General features: G+C 41.1%; 2 protein-coding genes across 5 annotated transcripts in view; one reads left to right on the plus strand and one right to left on the minus strand.

Moving 5' to 3' along the window:
• LOC120858142 (sentrin-specific protease 1) overlaps positions 1-7,235 on the minus strand; it is a 51,876-nt gene extending 44,641 nt beyond the window's left edge. Inside the window, exons 1-3 of one of the 3 annotated variants that reach the window (XM_040234004.1) lie at positions 7,100-7,235; positions 3,048-3,095; positions 1,005-1,135 (exon numbers count right to left, since the gene is read on the minus strand). In XM_040234004.1, the coding sequence (XP_040089938.1) occupies positions 1,005-1,135; positions 3,048-3,051 (135 nt within the window). In that variant the 5' untranslated portion in view covers positions 3,052-3,095; positions 7,100-7,235. The other 2 variants (XM_040234003.1, XM_040234002.1) reach the window with 2 other exon arrangements.
• LOC120858140 (ATP-dependent 6-phosphofructokinase, muscle type) overlaps positions 6,356-23,214 on the plus strand; it is a 44,174-nt gene continuing 27,315 nt past the window's right edge. The window contains exons 1-2 of one of the 2 annotated variants that reach the window (XM_040233997.1): positions 6,356-6,489; positions 9,347-9,469. In XM_040233997.1, the coding sequence (XP_040089931.1) occupies positions 9,370-9,469 (100 nt within the window). In that variant the 5' untranslated portion in view covers positions 6,356-6,489; positions 9,347-9,369. Of the gene's footprint in view, positions 6,490-8,387; positions 8,485-9,346; positions 9,470-23,214 lie in introns of those variants that run through there. The other variant, XM_040233996.1, reaches the window with a different exon arrangement.

Raw genomic sequence — 23,214 nt, forward strand, 5'->3', positions numbered from 1 at the left:
CTGTATTTCTCATAAGCTCTCAGATGATGCTGATGCTCCTGATCCCTGAGAAACTAAGCTTTATAGAACATAGAAATCTCAGAGCTGTAGTATATTTTCAATTTCCTCCCGTTTAATGCTCAGCTATTTTAAGACATCAGTTTAAAAGATCACTGATCTGTGTATTGGTAAATAAAATATTGAGGAATAAGGGTTTTCTAAAAGGTACCATTCTCCAAGAATTCATACATAGCCTGGTTCTTATCTCAACCTTAATATATCGAACAAAATTCCAAATACTAGTATGCGAAAGGAGAAGGCGATGGCACCCCACTCCAGTATTCTTGCCTGGAAAATCCCATGGATGGAGGAGCCTGGTGGGCTGCAGTCCATGGGATCGCACAGAGTCGGACACGACTGAGCGACTTCACTTTCACTTTTCACTTTCATGCATCGGAGAAAGAAATGGCAACCAACTCCAGTGTTCTTGCCTGGAGAATCCCAGGGACGGGGGAGCTTGGTGGGCTGCCATCTGTGGGGTCACACAGAGTCAGACATGACTGAAGCGACTTAGCAGCAGCAGCAGCAGTATGTGAAAGTTGCTCAGTTGTGTCCAACTCTTTGTGACCCCATGGACCATACAGTCCATGGAACTCTCCAGACCAGAATACTGGAGTAGGTAGCCTTTCCCCTCTCCAGGGGATCTTCCCAACCCAGGGATCAAAACCAGGTCTCCCATATTGCAGGCAGATTCTTTACCAGCTGAGCCACCAGGGAAGCCCAAGAATACTGGAGTGGGTAGCCTATCCCTTCTCCAGAGGATCTTCCCAACCCAGGAATTGAACCAGGGTCTCCTGCATAGCAGGCAGATTTTTTACCAGCTGAGCTACCAGAGAAGCACTAGTATAACCGATTCTAAAAGTTTACATATTTGCCTGTGTTTTCAAGTGTGGCAAATAAACTCTATCAGATGAAAACTTAAGCCTAAATAATTCATTAATTAAGGAAAGAAAATTATTACTAACCTGATGGTCAGAAAGTGAAAGCTGGTCCTCTGAAAAACCTGTTTGTGACAGGAGATGGGTTTTGAATATGGAGTTGTGGTTCATTAAAGTTACTTCTCCAGCATCCATCCTCATCCTATCAGCAATATCATCTGGGGAGAGTCCAGATTAGTTCAAGTTACATAATGCTTCAATATTTATTTTTCCATGAACCAATCTTTTCACCTAATAAAAATGAATTCTCCCAAACACCTCTACAATCAAATAAAACCTCTCCTTCACAACTATTGGCAAGAAATCTCAAAATGTCCCTGTGGGAAAAAAAAAAGAGGCCCATGTGCAGAAATTGGTTAATTTGGAATTGAGATTATCTACTAAACAGTTCAAGACTTGTACAAGAATAAAAAGAGCTTAATTCAAAGTTTTAAAAATAATGAAATCTTCCCAAAAGAAAATTTTGATTTGTTAACTGTAGAAAAAATTTTAAATATTAAAAAAATAGGGAAAAATTTTACCATTCAAAACAAATACTCTTAACCCAGTTTATTTCCTATTTAAACTCAAAAAGGTACTGTAAAATTTAATCCATGTGAAAATTTTTTCTGCAAAAAGCATAATTTATTCATACAGCTCTTAATAGACATCAGCTCAGTTACTGCAATACTGTGGCAGAACCTTACTTTTATAACCATTTTTTGAGGGGTTTATTACTATAAAAGGGCTAGAACAGAAACAAATGAGAAGAAGGGAATTCAGTGGTTCACACTGTTATCAGCAATGAGAGAAAAGGGAACAAATGACCAGGAGAAAGAAGAGAGACTGAGCAAAAGGAGAAAACAGTAAAGAGAAGACTAATGTGGATTTCAAAGAAACATATGCGATGTTATAAGATCTAACTGTATAGGTTTTTCTCCCTATTCCTAAACTGACTACTAGTCTTGAACTTATTTATATTGCTCCATTACAGACATAAACTACTATGAACAGAGGAAAAGGTTCCAATAACAATTAATTCTCAATGCTACTAGCTAAATGAAATTAAAATTTTACCTTCATCAAATTATTTATCATATAATAAGCAGTATGAAGTGAAGTGAAAGTCACTCAGTTGTGTCCAACTCTTTGGGACCCCATGGACTATACAGTCCATGGAATTCTCTAGGACAGAATACTGGAGTGGGTAGCCTTTCCCTTTTCCAGGGGATCTTCCCAACCCAAGGATCAAACCCAGGTCTCCTGCAATGCAGGCAGACTCTTTATCAGTTGAGCCACAAAGGAAGCCCAAGAATACTGGAGTTGAGTAGCCTATCCCTTCTCCAGCAGATCTTCCCCACCCAGGGATAGAACCAGGGTCTCTTGCACTGCAGGTGGATTCTTTACCAACTGAGTTACCAGGGAAGCCCATATTACACAGGATAACAATATTAAAGAACCAGTTTGCCTGAGCTTAAATCCTGGCTTCACCAATTATAGTTGTGTGATCCTAGGCAGGTTTCTTAAATCTCTGTGTCTCAGACAATAACAGTACCTACTAGATGTTCCTGCTCTTTAGCGGCTAAGTTGTTTCTGACTCTGCGACCCCATGGACTGTAGCCCACCAGGCTCCTCTATCCATGGGATTTTCCAAGCAAGAATACTAGAATGCATTGCCTTTTCCTTCTCCAGGGGATCTTCCTGATCCAGGGATCTAACCCTTGTCTCCTGCACTGGCAGATGGATTTCTTTACCACTGAGTCACCAGTGAAGCCCACCTAGTAGATACTATTAAGTATTTTAAGTACTTAAAAGGCCTTGCACATAGTAATACTTGGTACTATGTATTTGGCTTTTTAATACAATGAATGAAAAAATGCTTTAAAATTTTGCTATAAAGAACAGCCCAACCAAAGGAAAATTGTTTGATATACTGTATTATATAATTAGGATGCGATCTCCTTTAAAATTATTATTAACACAAAAATCCAAATATTGAAAATATTATTAAGCACAGATGCAAATATTCTTTCATTCCAGCTTAACTAATTAGAGTAAAAGGATTGAACACTACTTCATAATCAGTCTTACCCATGTCAGGTGTTTTCACATCACTGACTTCAGCAAAGATACAAAGTCCTATAAAAGAAGACAGAAAACAGAAATATTACATTCTGAAACATCTCTTTCATATAGTTATAGAACATGAAGTCACTCAGAAGTAGTGCTTTTATTCTTAGTGAAGAAAAAAAATAAGATGGTAAGGCAAGCTGATGGGAAGAGAATGGAAATTAAAACTAGCCTAAGGTAGTTCGAAACATTTCTGCAACCTGTGCTATACTAAAGAGCGATTATGGACTACCCACAGACTACTACAGCACAAAGCAGGTCAGGAGAGCCAACACTTTGGAGGTTAATTCGCATAGGATCATAAAGTTAGTGACAGCACTGAAATTACAACCTAAACGTTCTTCCCAATCCATTGCTCTATCACCTCATGCTAGACCATTTTATAAACAAGTAACAGATCTTATAGTAGCCCTATTAAGACTTCTCTTCCTCATGTCTTACAGGCCAAACAAAAATAAGACATTCTGAGGACAATCAAAGAACTCATCACAGTTGTACTAAATACGGCCCCCACCCTCATCATTAACCAAATGGTTACAAATCAGAGCCCCTTTGCCTATATGAAATTTTCTCCTCAACGTGTCTAATTTGCCCAGAAAAAGAAGTTAAAAGCCTAGCTGATGGAACTAGGTTAATAAACACATCCCAGGATCAAGGCTTCTTGGAAGATTTACAAGATGACTAGGGGTGGTACACTTTTTTATTCATAATCTTATCACCTATTTTTTAAAAGACTGAGCATTTCACCAACCACATAGCACTATCAGAGCTTCAACTTAAGGAGACTGCATGATGGTAACAGGAACCCTTTATGGTCCCAACACCAAAGTGCACACATCAAGGAAGGCTGCTTGAGCTTTTCTTGGCATAGGTACAGACTAAGTAATTATCTGATTACCTAGTCTTGCCAGGGGAGTTACCAAAAGAATTTAAGTCTTAGATTAAGGCTTCAAATATATTTCCAAATGCTCAACTTACTATAATGTTTCTATCTGGTAATTCTCCACATTATTCTTTTCCCTTCTTTTTTAATAAAGCCAAATTCCCTGGGTCCCCTATAAAGGGGAAAAAATCCTATCAACCAATAAACTAGCAGTGACTTTCTCACATTTCACTCTTTCAAGCCATTCCATAACTGTCACCACTAGTCTTTTTTTGGGGAAAAAAAAAAAAAAAACCCACAAAGTTGTATTTTCAATATTTATCACATTTAAAGTTTCAAAACACACCTGTTTGGCTTGGGTGGGGAGGGGTGAGGGGACATTTATTTCAGGGTTAGTTTTAAAATATTTGCTCATTTTCTACTGTCCAATCATTTCAGTACTTCCAATGATCTCTAGGACACTCTGCCTCTCTTTTCTTCCTGTCCCCCAGCTGCCCCAGTTCTGAGGGCCCACGGGCCAGGAGTTACCACTAGTCTTTTTGTTATATTAAAAGGAATGCCAATTTAAAAGCCTGGTGCCCATTAGAACAATCCCATGTTAACCTCCTTCACACTGCTGAGATAAGAGGTGAAAGGGAAGCAAGCAAGAAATCAAAGAACGTTGGAAATTATGTCCAGAGAGGTTTAGTGACTTGCCTGAAATCACAAAGATGGGACAAAGAAAGACAAAAATCCACGCATCCTCACTTATAAGCAGATGCTCTTTCAACAAACATCACAATATTCACATCCTTCAACATATCCTTATTGAAGGATTCATACACTTTGGCAAGATAAAAGTAATCCCTAGCTAAATCTGGGGAATCCACACTTTTTTTATGCTGCTGGTGCTACTATTTGGTCACCAAGTCCTGACTCTTTCGACCCTACAGCTTGAAGCCCACCAGGCTCCTCTATCCATGGGATTTCCCAGGCACACCGAGCTTCTTTGGTGTGCTTATGCTACTTTCTTTTTGCCATTGTGCAAATATAATGGGAGAAAGGATATTTTACCCCAAGATTCAACATGAAATGTTGGACCTGGAACTTCTGATGTCACCAAATTCTTTCAAGCATGAGAAAATTTTCCTTCTAAGAGTATTCTAGTACTTCATTTTCTACTTCACATCAGTCATTTAATTTACGGAAAAAACGTAAGTAATTACAGGTATTCAGTTGAAGTCAGATAAACGGCTGAGCACAAGATAACAAAAAATCTGAAAGAAAAAAAAATGATGGCAAAGTCCTGACAATAACAGGATGTAATGAGCATAGTAAGACATACATGCAAAGAGGTGATTATAAAAGTGAACATTTAGAGCTACCATGAAGCTATTTGAAAGTATACACTGAGGACAGGCACTGTACAATTAGCATTTTGCAGGACCAAGATGTAGTAAGAGTAATTTCTGATAATGACAAGGGTGTGGAAGTCATCATGTGAATCATCCTATTACAAACTCTGGAAAATTATGTATATGAAACAGTCTGCACTATATCATTATGCAATTTTTGGTTGTCTTTCATATTTCTACAAGGCATCACTCAAATTAGACTCTAACACCTTAAAATCCTTAAAAAAAGGATTCACTTTCTTTCACACACACAAACACTTACTGTGCACCAATAACACAGAGTGGACGGGGGATACAAGGATGAGTAAGAACTGGTCCCTGCTGCTGAGAATCTCACTGTCTGAGGGAGGAAACCAGATTCATCAACAGATACTTAAAACAAGGTAATAAAGGTGGTGCAACTGGTAGAAGGTGTAGGAGTCAGGTATAGAAAAGGGAAGACTTCCAACGCAGTAGTCAAGAATTACATCACCTTAGCTTGAGGTAGAAGAACCTGTTTTTTAATTCATTTGCTGCCTCTACATCTGTCATCAGATGGGTGATAGGAAGACCATCTTTGCAGTTGGGATAATTAATTGGAATTAAGTAAGAGTGAGTGAGGCTTCTCCACAACAAATGAGACTTCCAACATGGGACTAAAGGAGAAAAGGGAATCTCTAAACTAGCAGGTTAGGGGATCATTCTTAAAGACATGCTTAAAGTTTCACTGTAACTGTAATTCCAAATTCAGTGTAACCTATCTCTCAACAGAAGCCCTTAACACAAATTATCTTTATAAAGATTTAGGAGATGATACGATCTAAAATCATCCAAAATCACCCACTTGGAAGAAGGACGCTAAGTCAATTAGTTGGGGGCCTCTAAAAGGCATAAATTTCACAAGAATCACCACCACCCCAAATATAAAAAGCAAACAAACGTGAGGTGAAATGACTTTAACAAGGCTGACGAGAAAGTGATAAAGCAGCGAGTTATTGCCAACAAGATAGTGGAAATACTGCAAAGGCACCGATAAACAGAAATCACCAAGCTCAAGAGAAACTGGGTATATATCCAGAGAGATCACATTATAGGGGACGACAAGAAAGAGACGGTTCGAGGGAATTACCAGGAGGCGATAAGCCAGGTAAGCAAACGGAGGCAGTTAAGGGGATTTTCATAACCTGGGCAGGAGGGTCCAGACGTTTCTTTCTGATGGTGGCACTAGCGGTATCACATCTCTGGGAGATACCACAGAGTAAAAGAGTTGGAGAAATGTTTACATGAGACGCAGAAGTAGTCGAGAAATATCTTTCAAGCCTCAAGGAAGGCGGGAGGTGAAGCACGTATAACAGAAAAGCTGAGCTTCCCGATGAAAACAGCTTTCCCCTGAGAGAAGACCTGCTCTGGCGGGAAAGCCCCGAAATCCCAACCGGCCTTTTCCTCACGAGTAGGACTAGGCGCTGAGATGGGGCCGGCCGCGACCGTAGGGAGACGGCCTCTCCTCGACCCCGGAGAAAGAGGCCTCAAGGAACGGCCTCGCGAAAGCTAACTAACGGCCACCCGCCAGATCGCGGCCTCGGACAGCAGGGGGGAGAGGTGGTCCCAGGGGGCGGGGCAGAGGAAAAAGCGCACTCCCCACAGCTGTCCCCACTTCCGTCCAGCCCAGCCCAGGCTGCCGGGCCCAGGCCCGCTCTGCCTCCCGGTCAAGGCTCCCTCCATCCTCACCCCTCCCCCAGCTTCCCGCCGCCACTCACCGAACCGGAACCGGCTGCTATGCGAAGGGGTTTCCGGCCGGGCGCGGAACGCAAAACCCGGGAACCGCCGCGAACCGGAACCGCCTCCACAACACCGGAAGAGCTGTTCCGAGGCTGCGGAGGAGGAGGGGGTGGGGCGAGAGGTCAAAGAGCAGAGTTGAGGACCCGCGGAACGCCTGCGCAGTGTGGCGAGGCCTCAGACACCAAGGGAATCATCTAAGGCTATAGTCATAATTTCCTCTTTCAGTCTGGGCTTTTTCTCCTTCTCCTTATTAGAATACTGTTAGTGTGCCCATCGTCCTTCGCTTTTCTCTGTTCCCTCGGCCCCCTTACCCGCCGCCTTCTGGTTCCGTTCGGCGATTTCTGCTCACGCTTCAGTTTCCATGGCAGCTTCTCTCTGTGGCCCTTGAACTGCAGGAACCAGTGGCCACCTGGACAGATGTAGACCTGAGCTAAATCTAGGTCGGGCAAGATTCATGTTTTAGCGAGAATCACAAAACGTTAGTGCTTGTAGAGGTTATTGGCCATCATTTAGTCTACGAGTTTCAGAGAAGTGGAATCATTTCCCAAAGTTATATAGTACATGGCAGATCTGGGACTAGGAAACAAGTTTCTTAACTTGCAGTCCTGTACTCTTTTCAGCCTATCATGCATGATTGGCTATTGGGGAAAAGGTGGGGGGGGGGGGGACAGCTTGGGATTGTCTTAGGCTAGACTCTGGAAAAGCGGAGAAACTTCCAGAACGATGGACGAGTTTGAAACGCTCCTCCAGGAGGTGTGAGGAAAGTTATCCGGAGATCCATCCCAGGATTCTGCTCTCTGAAGAACTAGATGACCATGTTGTTGTTCATGGGACTGAATTGATTAACCTTTATTCTCTATTTTTAAAAGAAAATAATGAGAAGGCATACATTTGTTCATTTAGACTTGTCACCAAGTCCCTCAGCTTGGTGGGCCTCAGGACCCAGGCCCATCTAGAAGTCTTGGAGAAATGCTTCTGAGTAAGCACTCTAGACCCAGATGACAGCCACAGTCTGAGGTCAGACTTGGCTGAGCTGGAGGCCTCCAGCCTTTAGCTCCTCTCAGCTGCTGGAGAAAATGCTTGCTGAGTTCAGGATATCTTGTCCTGTCAAATATATGAAAGTAGATAGTATGTGTCATTTCATATGCTGACATTTTATATTTAGGATCTAAGGCCTATTAGTATTGAACATACCTGGTCCACGTCATTTTTATCCATCTTAATTTTTCCACAGATCTGTTGATTTGCATTATATCCTGTCTCTATTTCTAGGAGGCAACCATGCGTAAAGTGGAATTGCATCTGAAATTTTTCATGTGTGTAACTCAGTCTCGCCAGTTAGTCAGGACTCCTCAGAGAACAGGTACCATTGTCTCCTGATCGTATTCCAGTAACAGAATGGATTCTCTTGCCAGGAATCTCAGTATAGGATATGAGACTTACTAGTGGGAGAAGGCAATGGCACCCCACTCCAGTACTCTTGCCTGAGCCTGATGGGCTACAGTCCATGGGGTCACTAAAAGTCGGACACGACTGAGCGACTTCACTTTCACTTTTCACTTTCCTGCATTGGAGAAGGAAATGGCAACCCACTCCAGTGTTCTTGCCTTGAGAATCCCAGGGATGGGGGAGCCTGGTGGGCTGCCGTCTCTGGGGTCACACAGAGTCAGACACGACTGAAGCGACTTAGCAGCGGCAGCAGCAGTGCAGAGGCAGGCAGTCTAGCAGTCAACTGATCTTGTTTATTCCATTCTCACTATGATAAAATGTTTATGACTGAGTCCTGTCTTTTCCCTTCACAAGTGTCAGGTGAGATTTTGGCCTATTATGCGAGGACAGCCCCCAGGCAGATAAGAAAGACTTGGGAGTTGAGAGAGAACAAGTTTTATAGCACATGTGCTGGTAGTAGGTGTATTAAATGTATGAACACTCCAAAACCTATAAGATAAATATAATCCTGAAGGAAAATGGCTTTCTCTTCCACCCCAGTCTTAAAGTTTCTAGGTTTGTGTTCTGCTTTCACCTCTTTTATGTCAAGAGTATAACCTTTTGGAGGTAAGATAGTTATTGATAAGAGCCATCACTTCTCTAATTTTTTCACTGGATTTATGCATAAAATGCCCTGGACAGCTAGCTAAGAGCCAAAGAGAAAGTGAAAGAGAATAAAGAGCACTCTCCTCCCTGAATCCCACCTTGAGGATAACCTAGAAATGTTTTTTTCTCAGCTGAAGAAGCTTCAACTTCCAGCATGCTCATACAAAAGCCACCGTCTGGGACAGATGCCTTGGAGAGTATAGATACCGTGGATGATCCAGACACTGTGGAAGGCATACCCATTATTGAAAATGGTGAGGCGTGTGGTTAAGCATGGGGGAGGAATGTGGAAAGGGAACGCTGGAAAGTGAAAAAATTGTGAATATCATTATAAATATGGGTAGACACACTAAATTTGAAAAATTAGTTAAGACACAAGCGAGGAAATTGTGTAGGGTGGGTGGGGAGTGGAATCTGTGAAACTGTAGAAAGAGGGACAGTTCCTTCTATGAAGAATAGCTTGATTTAATCAATAGTAAGTCATTTGGCTCCTTCATAACTGTAAGCTGCTAATCTGGTTTATCCTATTATTAGGAACTTCGATATATAAAAATGTGAAAGACACTTGAGAAAAAGATTAAATTAAGGAGTTATTATATCACAAAGTTATTCCAAATATTGTAAAAAAATATTCACCTTCAGACTCCATTTAATAACACATTTCTTTTGAATATTTTAAGTAGTATACAACTCTTAAGCAATTTATGTGAAACTTAAGAAATGCATTTCTGAATGTGTTTCTGTGTTTCTTCTCAGCTTAAATATATCTGTAGTGGAGTCAGTTCACTGCAAACATTTATTGAGTTCCCACTATGTGCCCAGTAATATACTAGAAATGATAGAGAGGTTGTAAATATATATTTTTACATAAATGACAATGACATGACCTTGTCATTGTCTCAGTAGTTTACAGTTTGGAAATGTTTTAGAGATTAATTAGTCCAATTCCTTATATTTTTCAAAAAGAATTCAGGTCTAAAAAGGTTTTCCTCAAGAAGTTAAAAAATTCTTTGGTGTAATCACTCCCAGCATCTATGAAATATACAGCAATATTTATTCAATAATTTTTGAGCACTTACTGTTTGAAGTAATTGTATTAATACTAGTCTCAGTAGGAGATGAGAAAATGAGCTAGATGCTTTCCCTCTCGCCCAGAAACTGATGGTCAAGAAGGGAGATAATATGAGACAGTGTGTAAGTCAAAGAGCTTGATAACTTTGGTTCAAAATGTTGAATTTCAAAAGAGGATGCCTTGGAGATGTAGAAAAGGGAGGGGCCAGCTGACTGCTTTGGCAGAGCTTCACTGAGCTCCAGTATGTTGGCAGGGCACCATGGGGCAGGATCCAGTCCTAGGCTTTGAAATGGCATACACTCTAACCTAATGCAGTCTCTTCAGTGTTCTGAGAGCTAACCAGACTCACAAGCAAATGGTTTGTATACAATAGTCCCAATTTATTAGGCTCCTGGAACAATATGTATCCATATATGGCAACTATGTGTGGTTTGTGTCCCTTTAATCAGACTTGCATTGCCCATGCATAAAAAGCTGCTAGGTCAAGACATAAGCCCGACTGGTGGACTTGTCCTACAGTTTCCTGAATTTGTATAGATTATTTCTTATTTGCCTTCTTCTTCTCTGCTTTTCCTATTCTCATTTTGCTCTATACCTAATACTCACCTCAGACCCCCTTTGCTCTGATGACCCATTTGGACCTGCCTTTGTGGTTTGAACTCAGCATTATCCCATGGACAATATTTTGCTGTTCAACTTCTGCCTTTGAGCATTGAGGCCTCAGGTAAGAGCGACATTCAACCCTTCCAGCTCTCCCATTAGAGACTGAGAATCAAATATCTTCCCAGTTTGCCTCATTGGGACCTCATTCCTCCTTTTCTGCCTTTCTCCCTGCTTGCCTCCCTCCTTCATCCCCTGCTTCTTTCCTTCCTTATTCCTTCCCTGCTTTCTTTTTTCCTCTCTACATCCCTCATTCTGTCCCTCCTTCTTTTTGTTCCTTCCAAGAAAACTTGTTTAGGATATACCATGTCAGGCACTGTACTTGGCACTGGACGTAAAGTAAACAGTTAGTACATTGCCTGCCCTCGTGAAGGTTTGGTTTTGTCAGTGTAAGGCAGTGGTCACGTAATCACGGACATGCTTAGGTAGCTAGAATGATGCTAGTAGAGTGAAGGAAAATAACACTCTACAGTCAGAGTGCAAACATGGGGTCTAGCCTGGCCCAAGGTCAGAAAGGCCCTTCTTAGGAAGGCTCGAGAGACGAGTATACATTAGCCAGGGAAAGGGGGAAGAGGAGTTTTTAGAGAAAGGGACTGTAGGCTCTGAAATGAGGAGTTTGGCTCATTGCAGGAGTAGAGAGACCAGCACAACTTGAGGGAGGGGAGGAGTAGCTGTAGCACCAACTCTGAAAATAGTGGAAGAGCCAAATCATGCTCTCCTTCTAGGTCTTAACCACTCCCAAGCTATTGGAAGTCACTGAGGAGTGACAGGGTCGTATTCATGTTTTAAAACAATGATTGTTTTGCGGATGCATCGGAGGGGGCAAGAGTGGCTACCTGCTTTGGTGGGATGGGTAACGTCCCTGTCTTGCTCAGTTCCTCACATCTAGGCAATGCAGCCTTGTAGGGCATGAGCGAGGAAGTCAGCCGTCAAATAGCATTGAGGTGAGCCCAGAGCTACTGATGCCCCAGAATTCCCAGACCCTGGCTTGATGTCCCTCTGTGGCTGCTGCTGCCAGCCTGAAAAGTTCACAGAGACTCCAGGATGTTTTTCTCCTTACTTAAGTGAAGCTGTATATGGAGGTGCTATGCTCTGGTCTTCAAGAAAAATGGAATACATTTTGCTTCCAGTCTCACACCAGGCATGCAGGCAGCTGCTGCTGTTATTTTCTTCAACTCCCTGCCCATCAGTGTAGACAAATCAGCCTATACTATAATGAGGCAGGCTGAATGTGTATGTGTGTGCTTCTGGCCTATAGAGGACTAGTTCTCAACATAAGGAAGTCATTTGATCCTGCACTGGGGCACAGCAAGGGAGTGAGTTTCCTAGGCCCCTGACCTTTGTAAAGAAAGGTAGTTAGTATTCCCAGAGAGCTGAGGTTGTGGGATGACTACCTCCATGACAAGTACGGAGAGGCAGTAGGCAGCTTGGTGGGCCAGACTATAGTTCAGCAGATCCAACTGCTCACTAGACCTCAAACTTAACTTTGAAATAGTGGAGCTGTTTCAAATCATAAAGGATTATGCTGTTAAAGTGCTGCACTCAATATGCCAGCAAATTTGGAAAACTCAGCAGTGGCCACAGGACTGGAAAAGGTCAGTTTTCATTCTAGTCCCAAAGAAGGTCAATCCCAAAGAGTGTTCAACATACCACTCAATTGCACTCATCTCACACACTAGGAAAGTAATGCTCAAAATTCTCCAGCTAGGCTTCAACAGTACATGAAGGGTAAACTTCCAGATGTTCAAGCTGAATTTAGAAAAGGCAGAGGAACCAGAGATTAAATTGCCAACATCCGTTGAATCATAGAAAAAGCAAGAGAATTCCTGAAAAACATCTGCTTCTGTTTTATTGATTACACCAAAGCCTTTGACTGTGTAGATCACAACACACTATGGAAAATTCTTAAAGAGATGGGAATACCAGACCACCTTACGCCTCCTGAGAAATCTGTATGCGGGTCAAGAAGCAACAGTTAGAACTGGACATGGAACAACAGACTGGTTCCAAATCGGGAAAGGAGTACGTCAAGGCTGTATATTGTCAACCTGCTTGTTTAACTTCTATGCAGAGTACATCATGAGAAATGCTGGACTGGATGAAGCACAAGCTGGAATCAAGAGTGCCAGGAGAAATATCAATAATCTCAGATATGCAGATGATACCACCCTTATGGCAGAAAGCGAAGAAGGACTGAAGAGCCTCTTGATGAAAGTGAAAGAGGAGAGTGAAAAAGTTGGCTTAAAGCTCAACGTTCAGAAAACTAAGATCATGGCATTTGGTCTCATCACTTCATGGGAAATAGACGGGGAAACAGTGGAAACAGTGACAGAGTTTATTTTGTGGGGCTCCAAAATCACTGCAGATGGTGACTGCAGCCGTGAAATTAAAAGATGCTTGCTCCTTGGAAGAAAAGCTATGACCAACCTAGACAGCATATTAAAAAGCAGAGATATTAGTATGCTGACCAAGGTCCATCTAGTCAAAGCTATGGTTTTTCCAGTGGTCATGTATGGATGTGAGAGTTGGACTATGAAGAAAGCTGAGTGGCAAAGAATTGATGCTTTTGAACTGTGGTGTTGGAGAAGACTCTTGAGAGTCCTCTGGACTGCAAGGAGATCCAACCAGTCAATCCTAAAGGAAATCAGTCCTGAATATTCATTGGAAGGACTGATGCTGAAGCTGAAACTCCAATACTTGGGCCATCTGATGCGAAGAACAGACTCATTGGAAAAGACCGTGATGTTGGGAAAGATTGAAGGCAGGAGGAGTAGGGGATGACAGGGGATAAGATGGTTGGATGGCATCACTGATTGGATGGACATGAGTTTGAGCAAGCTCCGGGAGTTGGTGATAGATAGGGAGGCCTGGCCTGCTACAGTCCATGGGGTCACAAAGAGCTGGACACAACTGAACGACGGAATTGAAGTGAACTGTGCATAAGCCTCTTCTGTTCACTGATGGGCAAAAGCCTTGGTAACCTGTGACTGCTGAGCCCACTTCTTACTGGGCTGCAAATGAGGGAGAATGCCAGGAGAGCAGTGTTGCCCCCACCTGCCTCTTCGGTCACAGCTCCCCTCACCCCCAACCCAGAAGCATAAGACTTACGTATCATATTCTTTCCTTTGTCTAAGCTATCTGTCACCAACATTGCCTATGCTTCCACCTTCAGTTCCTTTGATAATACACTTAAACCTTGGCAGTTTATGCAGGCCAGGACGTGAAGCTACCCCAACACTGTGAGCACAAATGATTTATACAGGTGTTTGCTGCCCACAACCTAAGTTCCTTCCAAACAGGCATACTTGCTTCCTACATCAGAGACAGGATTCTCCACATATAGATGCTATGCTATCATGATCCCAGAAACTGTATTCTTGCTAAAGGAAAATCAGTGGGAGCTCTCCCTCTATCAAGATTAACTTCATCTCAACCTAGTCACCATTCAACACTGACCTCCCAATCCCAACCTCCCAGAAACAACTCCAAAGAACTTATGTTTTTGCAAAGCTAAAATTCTCAGAGCTTTTATAGTGTCAACTAAATTGGAAAGATCACTGAATAGGAAAATAGCCTTACAGATGCTTTTCTTTGAGTCAAATATTCAAGGGATACCAGTAGACTTGAGGAACACTTTTGTTCATTTTCCACTGATGAACAAATAATTTTATTTATTCTCTTGGAGTACCCTACTCTGAATGGTTCCTTATTAAACTACCTCTCAGTTAACCCTCTCATTTCCCTCTGAGGGAAATGTATTTAATAGTCTAAAGATATATCCCTTGGACTTGCTAAACTGCTCGGCCTTTAACGTTATGCTCCATGAGGTGTCAGCAGATCTGAAGTAGAAGATTCACACCCAGTATTGTCTTGTATAATGATTATTTGTCATCTCTTCCTTGGTAACCCTCAAACTTTACTACTTTAAGAAAAGAAAAAGTGTGTCTGGTTCAAGCTTGAGTCTTCACACCTCAGCTAAAGACTTCATTTACTTCTGCGCTTATCAAGACTTGAAGGTGGTGCTTCAGCTGTGGTGGGGGTCATCTTGTTACCTGTGACCTCTGCTTGAGCTAACTTTCTCAAGAAGTCGATCCTCATTGGCAGAAATGACTGCCTAGGAACCACCCAGGCCTTGGAGACATGCAGCTTTATTCTCCAGGTGTTGGTGTTCCTAGACCTCCTCAACTTAGAACACTGGTTCTCAAACTTCATTGCACATCTGAATCACTTGGAGGGATTGTTAAAGCACAGTGTTGTGCCTCAGCCCCAGAGTTTTTGACTCACTAGATTCCAGGTAGGGCACAGGAATTTTCATCTCTGACAAGGATCCAGGTGATGCTGGATCTGCTAGACAGGTACCGAGAACCTTTAATTAGTGCACTGGGTCAGAAACTTTGATACTCATTGCTAGTAGAGGCTGCAATGTGTCCAGCAGTCATCCTATTCCAACTCAAGCTCCAGTGTAGACAGTGGTTTCTTGCATACACCCAGGGTCTGTCCTCAGGGAGCTTCCATTGTAGTGGAGGAAAACAGACAAATAGCATGTTAGTCAGGTAATGAGCAGATGAGACCCAGGGCTTGTGTAGAAGTGAGAGGAACAGGTAGATACTTGTTTTAACCCAGAGAGAGATGTTTCACAGTATGAATCCACCAAATCATAGTAATTCATTTCAATTCTGGTTCTAGTCCAGAGGACATCTTGGTGATCCTCTGGTATGATACTCCTAACTTCTTCCAGCTTCAGAACCTTTGCATTTGCTATTCTCCCTCATCTCTCTTGTTTATTCAGACTTCTTCCTGGAATGTCATTTCAGCAAGATTTTCCCAGAATACTCTACTTAAAATGGCACCCTTGTTGCTCCCCTTCTTTGCCCTGCTTTATTGAATCACTAGTTGACTAATTTATTCATTATCTGCTTTCCTCACTATTATGTAGGCTCCATAAGGACAAATGGGATTTGTTTTTCCAATCCTGGATCCCTTTGAGTCTAAAATGGTGTCTAACCCGTAATAGGTACTCAATATTTGTTGACTGAGCACATGAAACCTATAGTATGCTGTTTCCTGTTCTCCAGGGCTAGAATCACACCCGGATAACTGACATACCTACTTCTCATTCCTAGATGTCCTGGTATACTGTCACTAGCTATCTTCTCATCACAGGGGTCTAAATATAGATATGTATCCTTTCCATAGTCATGACACCATCCTAGTGGAAGTGAATGGACTCAGGAGTATGCCATACATCATCCTCTTTATTGTCTTTAATCTATACTGGCCTTTAGTAATCAGTGTCCAAGCAATCTGTCCTCAAGAACTGCTTAACTTCCTCGCAGTACTGTCTAATTTTATCCCAGTTTGAAGGGTCCTCTCCAAAGCTGTCTACCTCTTCATTTCCTACCATTACTTAACAGGGTTAATGCGTAGAGCATATGAACCAAGATAGTTTAGAATACCTCAGCTGGTTTACTCAAGTGCTCTTCCTGTCTAGGTACTATAGAGTTCTCTTTAAACATCTTATACTTCTCTCCCCTAGAATGCCTTCTTTTATAATAATTATGAATTTTTGCTCCTACTGTTTGCCTGGACTTCATGCCAACACCCCAATAGCTGTCTGATACCCAGAGAGCTCTGAGAAGTCTAAGAGGACCTTCTGGATGTCTCCCTGTACTTTGAGGATCTGTGTAAAGAATATGTCTTACATTGCTTAATACCAGGATATGACATATAAGGGGAGCTCTCATATAAGATAGTTCTCTTTTGTGCACATTAGCTTTACCTGATGTGCTGAAAACAAGAAGACCACCACTAGATAGGACACAGTATAAGAAACAGTAGATTTTAACCACGTGGCCTTCTATGTCCAAACGACTTTCTTATTATGGGTTTACCTCTTATTCTCCCCTTACTCTGTGCCAAGTTCTCTAAAGCCTGAATTCTAGCTACCAATCCAAACAACTGAAGAAAGATGATTATATTTTGGAAAAAATTCTAGACTTCCAGCAGAACCCTAACTAATTCCTATCCTTAAGTCATTAGAATGGCCATAACCCCCCACCCTTCACCCTTTGACAAGTTTGTTTGAGAACCCCAGGTTCTTTTTGAGTGCAAACTCAGGAAATTTCAGTGTTCTCTGGAGGAGGGATCCACAGTGTCCTTTCCAGCCTCCTTAAACTATACTAGCAATGCAAATAATCTTATAATGAAAGCAAATTCAGCTACTGGCTTAGTTTAGTCACTTTGAGGTGTGTTTTGGCACCAGCTCTTGTTTGACTGCCTAACATGCTGCTTTGTTTTATGACTCCTGGTCCTTACCTCTGCTAAGCTGTGCACTTTATTCCTTACTCTTTCCTTAGGCACCCTAAGGTATGACAATGTTTAGACCCCTTTCTCAAAGTCTTCTTCCTCAGTTACCATATTGTGTTTACCCATAAGCTCCACACACCAGCACCCTGCCTGGAAGGATGCTTCTCAGCCTCCCCATTAGAGGCCTGAGGATTAGGTATAAGATATATAAGTATTTTCAAGAATTCCCCAGATCTCAAAATTCTCTACCATCAAATTATACATCCAAATTTTGAATCATTAGTCAACCAGAGCTCACTAACATGCCCCTTCCAAGTTGTTAAGGTTCCTGAGAAACTATATTTGAAATTTAAAAGTTGTTTGATAAACAGAAAATTATGAAAAAATAAAATGTGTGGTCTTGGAGTTTAAGATTAAGGGAAATCCATTTATAAGGAGCTATCATGGTGTTATCATATCATCCATCTCTCTAATGCTGGAATATATTCCCTCTAGTGTTCTTCTCTCAAACAGTACTAAATAAATACTACTAGAGTCTTACTCTCCAGGCCCCATTTTTTTTTTATTCCACGTGCCCTCAATTAATATATTTTTGTCATAAAAATTTGATATATTACAATTTGTGATTGAATTATTGATTTCTCAATTATCTCCCAGGTCCAGTGAAATATAAACTTCCTTTGAACCTTAGATAGTCCCTCTAGATGATAAGCCTCATGAGAGCTTATTATACCTCGGTACCTGGCACAGTGACTGGCACGTAATGAGTTCTCAATAAATATTTGTTGAATATATGAATAAATTAATAACAAATTGGGGTTTCTCAAAATTCTTATCAGGAAGACACTTATAGCCATTTCTTAATATGATGTATTTCTTCCATTAGCTACTCTCTATATTGTGTTGGCTTTTTACTAATTTAGCTCTCAGAAAGTAACATCTTCAGTTTTAGAGACTGCACTAGGATGACAATAGGCAAGGCCTAGTACTTCTGAGAAAATTCTTTTCTGTGACTCCCACCTGCAGCTGACCTGAAGTTTCAAACATTAGTTTGATGTTTCTTTCAGTGGTCCTCATGGGGGTGATTGCTCCCTGGACAGAAAAAGGGATCCAAAGGACCAAGTATCTTGGGACAAGGCTGGAGTAGATGACATTTCCTTGTCTTCACCTAAGTAAGGTAGACTCAGTAATGCAGTGATTCATTAAGAACTCCTACATTAAGATGTAGAAGTTAGTAGTGGGTAGAAAGGGGAAGGGGTAGATTGACTTAAATTTCAGCCTTTATATTCCCTTTTGGAATTAAAAAGCCCAGAATGTATGGACAGCTCTTCCAGCTTCTCCTTTTTCAGATTTTAAATGCAGATTTATCAAGATATAAATCACATAGCATAAAATTTATCCATTTAAAATGTATAATTTAGATTTCTATCTACCAGTTCCCCATTCCAGTTCCCCAGCTCCAGTTCAAGGAGCTTGAAAGTCACACTCCATGCTAACAAAAAGTAATAGTAAAAAAAGACTGAAAAGCCATTAACTCTTCTTGAATCCATAAGAGTGGGGAGGACACGGGGCAAACAGCTAACTCTAAAATTGGAGAGACAAGCAAGTGAATACAGTTCATCACAGCTTACTGGAGCAGAGACCCAGGAGTGGAAACTTTGGGAAACACTGTAGGGGTAGGAAAACCTGAACTGTAATTGACAAATTGCTGGAGACTCAGTGCAGACAACTCTGGGAGTTAAAAACTATAGGAGGATCCAGTCAAAGGGGGGCGCTCACAATATTGTGAGATTTACTCCCAGGAGTTTGACCAGATTCGCACAGTAAGTATCAGAGAAAAATCTGGTTGGGCTTCCAGCAGGGGGAAGAGAAGAGGAACCATTATGAACTAAACCAGAGTGTTACCGAGTTTTAGCTTGTATTTCTCACCTCAAGACAAGCCAATAATTTGAGAGGCAAGTTGATGTGGCAAGGAGTAACAACTTTATTTGGAAAGCCGGAAGACTGAGAAGATGGTGAATTAGTGTCCCCAAGAAAACATCTTCCCTTAGTTAGAATTCTGGCTTCTTTTTATAGTAAAAGGGGGGTAAATTCCCGTTTCCTATATATATTAATTTCTTCCTTGCTGTAACCATTCACGGTGAGCCTGGTCCAGAGGTTTCATGTGAGCTAAACAAAGGTATATTGGTGTAACATTTATTACATGGGAGGCAGAGTTTTCAGAGATGGGCCATTATGTATAATTTAAGCCTATAGACAACATCCCTTTTGTGAGTAACTTGTAGGAAAAGCAATAGAATACAAAAGTTAAAAGTAAAAGAAACATCTAATATGGAGTCAGATTTGTTCTTCCCTGTTACAAGAACACTTTGTTCTTCTTAACAAGGCCTGCCTTCAGGAGAAACTAGTTAACCAAAGCCTAACTTACTAGAGTAAGTTAGAGTCTAACTGATCCGAGGAAGGGTAATACTGAACTCCAGCCCACTCTAGCTGTCCTATTCCATCTAAGGGGGGCAGGGAGAAAAAAAAAATCCGAGAAACACTTGTGAAATTCGTAGTCCAGAGGCATAGGCATAGTAAAAGGCTGAAATCTAATCATAGGACTATAGAATGCTTTCCCTCCCCAACACCTCACCACTATATTATTAAGGCCTATTTACAGCACTTTCTTTTACCCAGTATGTCATGTCTGGCTACCAAGAAAAAAATTATAAGGCATATAAAGAGGAAAAAAACAGTGTGAAGAGACAGAGCAAACATCAGCACCAAACATGGCAGGGATGTTAGAATTATCAGACCAGGAATTTTAAACACCTATGATTAATGTGCCTTAAAATATCAGTAGATGGCAAGTAGGAACAGACAAGCAATATAAGCAGAGAGATGGAAATCTTAAGAAAGAGACAAAAAGAAATGCTAGAAATGAAAACCCCTGTAACAGAAATGGAAAATGCCTCTGATGGACTTCTTAGTAGACTGGGCATGGCTAAAGGAAGATCTCTGGGCCAGAGGATATATCAATATAATCCTCAAAAATTGAAAAACAAAGAAAGGAAGACTGGAAAAAACCCAACAGAATATTGAAGGACTGTGGTACAACTACAAGATGTAACATATACATAATGGGAATACCAAAAGAAAAGGAAGGAAGAGAAGAATTATTTGAAACATTAAAGACAGGATTTCCCCAAACTAATGTCAGACATCAAATCACATATCTGGGAAGCTCATAGAACACCAGACAAGCTAAAGGCCAAACAGAAACACCCCTACACCGAGGCATATCATTTTCAGTTACGGAAAACTGAAGATAAAATTCCTGATGGGAGAAAACACCTTACTTATAGAAGAACAAAGATAAGAATTATATCTGACTTCTCCACAGAGACCATACAAATAAGAGAGTGGCATGCGTGCTCAGTCACTTCAGTCATGTCCAACTCCTTGCAACACCTGTAGCCCGCCAGGCTCCTCTGTCCATGGATTCTCCAGGCAAGAATACTGTAGTGGTTGCCATGCCCTCCTTCAGGGAATCTTCCTAACCCAGGGATTGAATCTGTGTCTTTATGTCTCCTGCATTGGCAGGCGAGTTCTTTACCACTAGTGCCACCTAGTGGAGTAAATATTTTAAGTGTTAAGAGAGAACCACCCGCCCCTCTACCACCAATCTATAATTCTGTACCCTGTGAAATTATCCTTCAAAAGTGAAGGACATATATGTGAGACAACAAAAGAGACACATATGTGAATAACAGACTTTTGGACTCTGGGAGAAGGCAAGGGTGGGATGATTTGAGAGAATAGCATTGAAACACGTATATTACCATATGTGAAATAGATCGCCAGTCCAGGTTTGATGCATGAGACAGGGTGCTCAGGGCTGGTGCACTGGGATGACCCTGAGGGATGGGATAGGGAGGGAGGTGGGAGGGGGGTTCAGGATGGGGAACACATGTACACCCGTGGCTGATTCATGTCAATGTATGGCAGAAACCACTGCAATACTGTAATTAGCCTCCAATTAAAATAAATTAATTTTTAAAAAGTAAAGGAGAAATAAAGATTTTAAGGGGATGAGATGGTTGGATAGCATCACCAACTCAATGGACATGAGTTTGAGCAAGCTCTGGGAGCTGGTGAAGGACAGAGAAGCCTGGTGTGCTGCAGCCATGAGGTTGCAGAGTCAGACATGACTGACATCACAATCATGACAGACATGACTGACTGAAGAACAGCAACAGTAAAACCAAATGGAGGGAATTTTTTTTGCCAGTAGACCTGCCTTGCCAGAAATGTTAAAAGCAGTTCTTCAGAGAGAAGAAAAATAATATAGGTCAGAAACTCAGATCTGTTTAAAGAAAGAAGAGCATCAAAGAAGGAATAAGTGAAGATAGAACAAAACCTTTCATTTTTCTTAATGGATCTAACAGGAATTTGTTCAAAATAATAGCCACAGTGTATTCACTTATGTACGCTTACGTGTTTATCATGGGCTTCCCAGGTGGCGCTAGTGGTAAAGAACCTGTCTGCCAGTGCAGGAGACATAAGGGACAGGGGTTCAGTCCCTGGGTTGGGAAGATCCCCTGGAGAAGGGCATGGCAACCCACTCCAGTAACTCTTGCCTGGGGAATCCCATGGATAGAGGAGCCTGGCAGGCTACAGTCCATGGGGTTGCAAAGTGTTGGACACAACTGAAGTGACTTAGCATGCATGCACCCATGTGTTTATCATATATATGCTTATTTATGTTTATATATAAGTGAAATAAATGACAGAAATGATACAAGGGATGGGAGGAAGGAATTAGGCTTATTTTGTTGTTATGACCTGTGAAATGACATAGTGTTATTTGAAAGTGGACTAGAATTAGTTGCAAATGTATGCTGCAAACTCTAGGGCAACCACTAAAAAAAAGTAAAAAGGTATTACAGCTATGCTAAGAAAGGAGGGAAAAATAGAGTCACATAAAATACTCAGTTAAAACCACAAAAGGCAGAAAAAGAGTGGAAGACAAAATAGAAACATAAAACAAGGACAACAAATAGAAAATTGTAATGACTATGGTATATATTAAGCCAGTACTCATTTTGAATGTCAGTGGTCTAAATGTACCATTGAAAGACATGTTGTCAAAAGTCGAACTGAAAATGTGACCCAACTATGTGTTGTCCACAAAAAACCCACTTTAAATATAAAGCTATTTATAGATAAAAAGTAAATGGATGAGAAGAATATCCCATGCTAGCACTAATCAAAAGAAAGCAGGGGTGGTTGTATTAATTTTAGACATGGCAGAGTTCAAAGAAAAATTAACAGGGATGAAGATGGGCATTACCTAATGATAAAGGGGTCAATTCTCCAAGAAGATACAATTCTTAATGTGTATGTGCCTTACAACACAACATCAAACTATGTGAAGCAAAGACTGATAGAACTAAAAGGAGAAATAGATGAATTAACTATCACGATTGGAGACTTCAACATCTTTCTTGCAGAAGTGGACAGATAAAGCATACAGAAAATACAGACATCAGTGATCTCAACGCCATCAGTGAACTGAATAATACTGATTTCAGCAATTCGTCCAACAATAGCTGAATATACATTTTTCTCAAGGTGACTTGATTCACCCATGCATTCATTCATACATACATGATAACATATTCATCATGACAGACCACATTCTGGGCTATAAAAAACATCTTAACTAATTTCAAAGAAGATAAATTACATAATTGCTGCTCTCAGATCACAGTGGAATTAAACTAGAAATCAGTAACAGAAAGATAACTGGAAAATGCCCCAATACTTAGAGGTTAAACAACACAAATCTAAGTAACACTTTAGTCAAAGAAGAAATCCCAAGATAAATATATTTTAAACTAAATAAAGTTAAAAGCACAATTTATTAAAATTTGTCAGATGCAGAGAAAGCAGTGCTTAAAAGGAAATTTATAACAT

This window comes from Oryx dammah, unplaced genomic scaffold, assembly GCF_014754425.2.
Source record: "Oryx dammah isolate SB20612 unplaced genomic scaffold, SCBI_Odam_1.1 HiC_scaffold_29, whole genome shotgun sequence".
NCBI lineage: Eukaryota > Metazoa > Chordata > Mammalia > Artiodactyla > Bovidae > Oryx > Oryx dammah.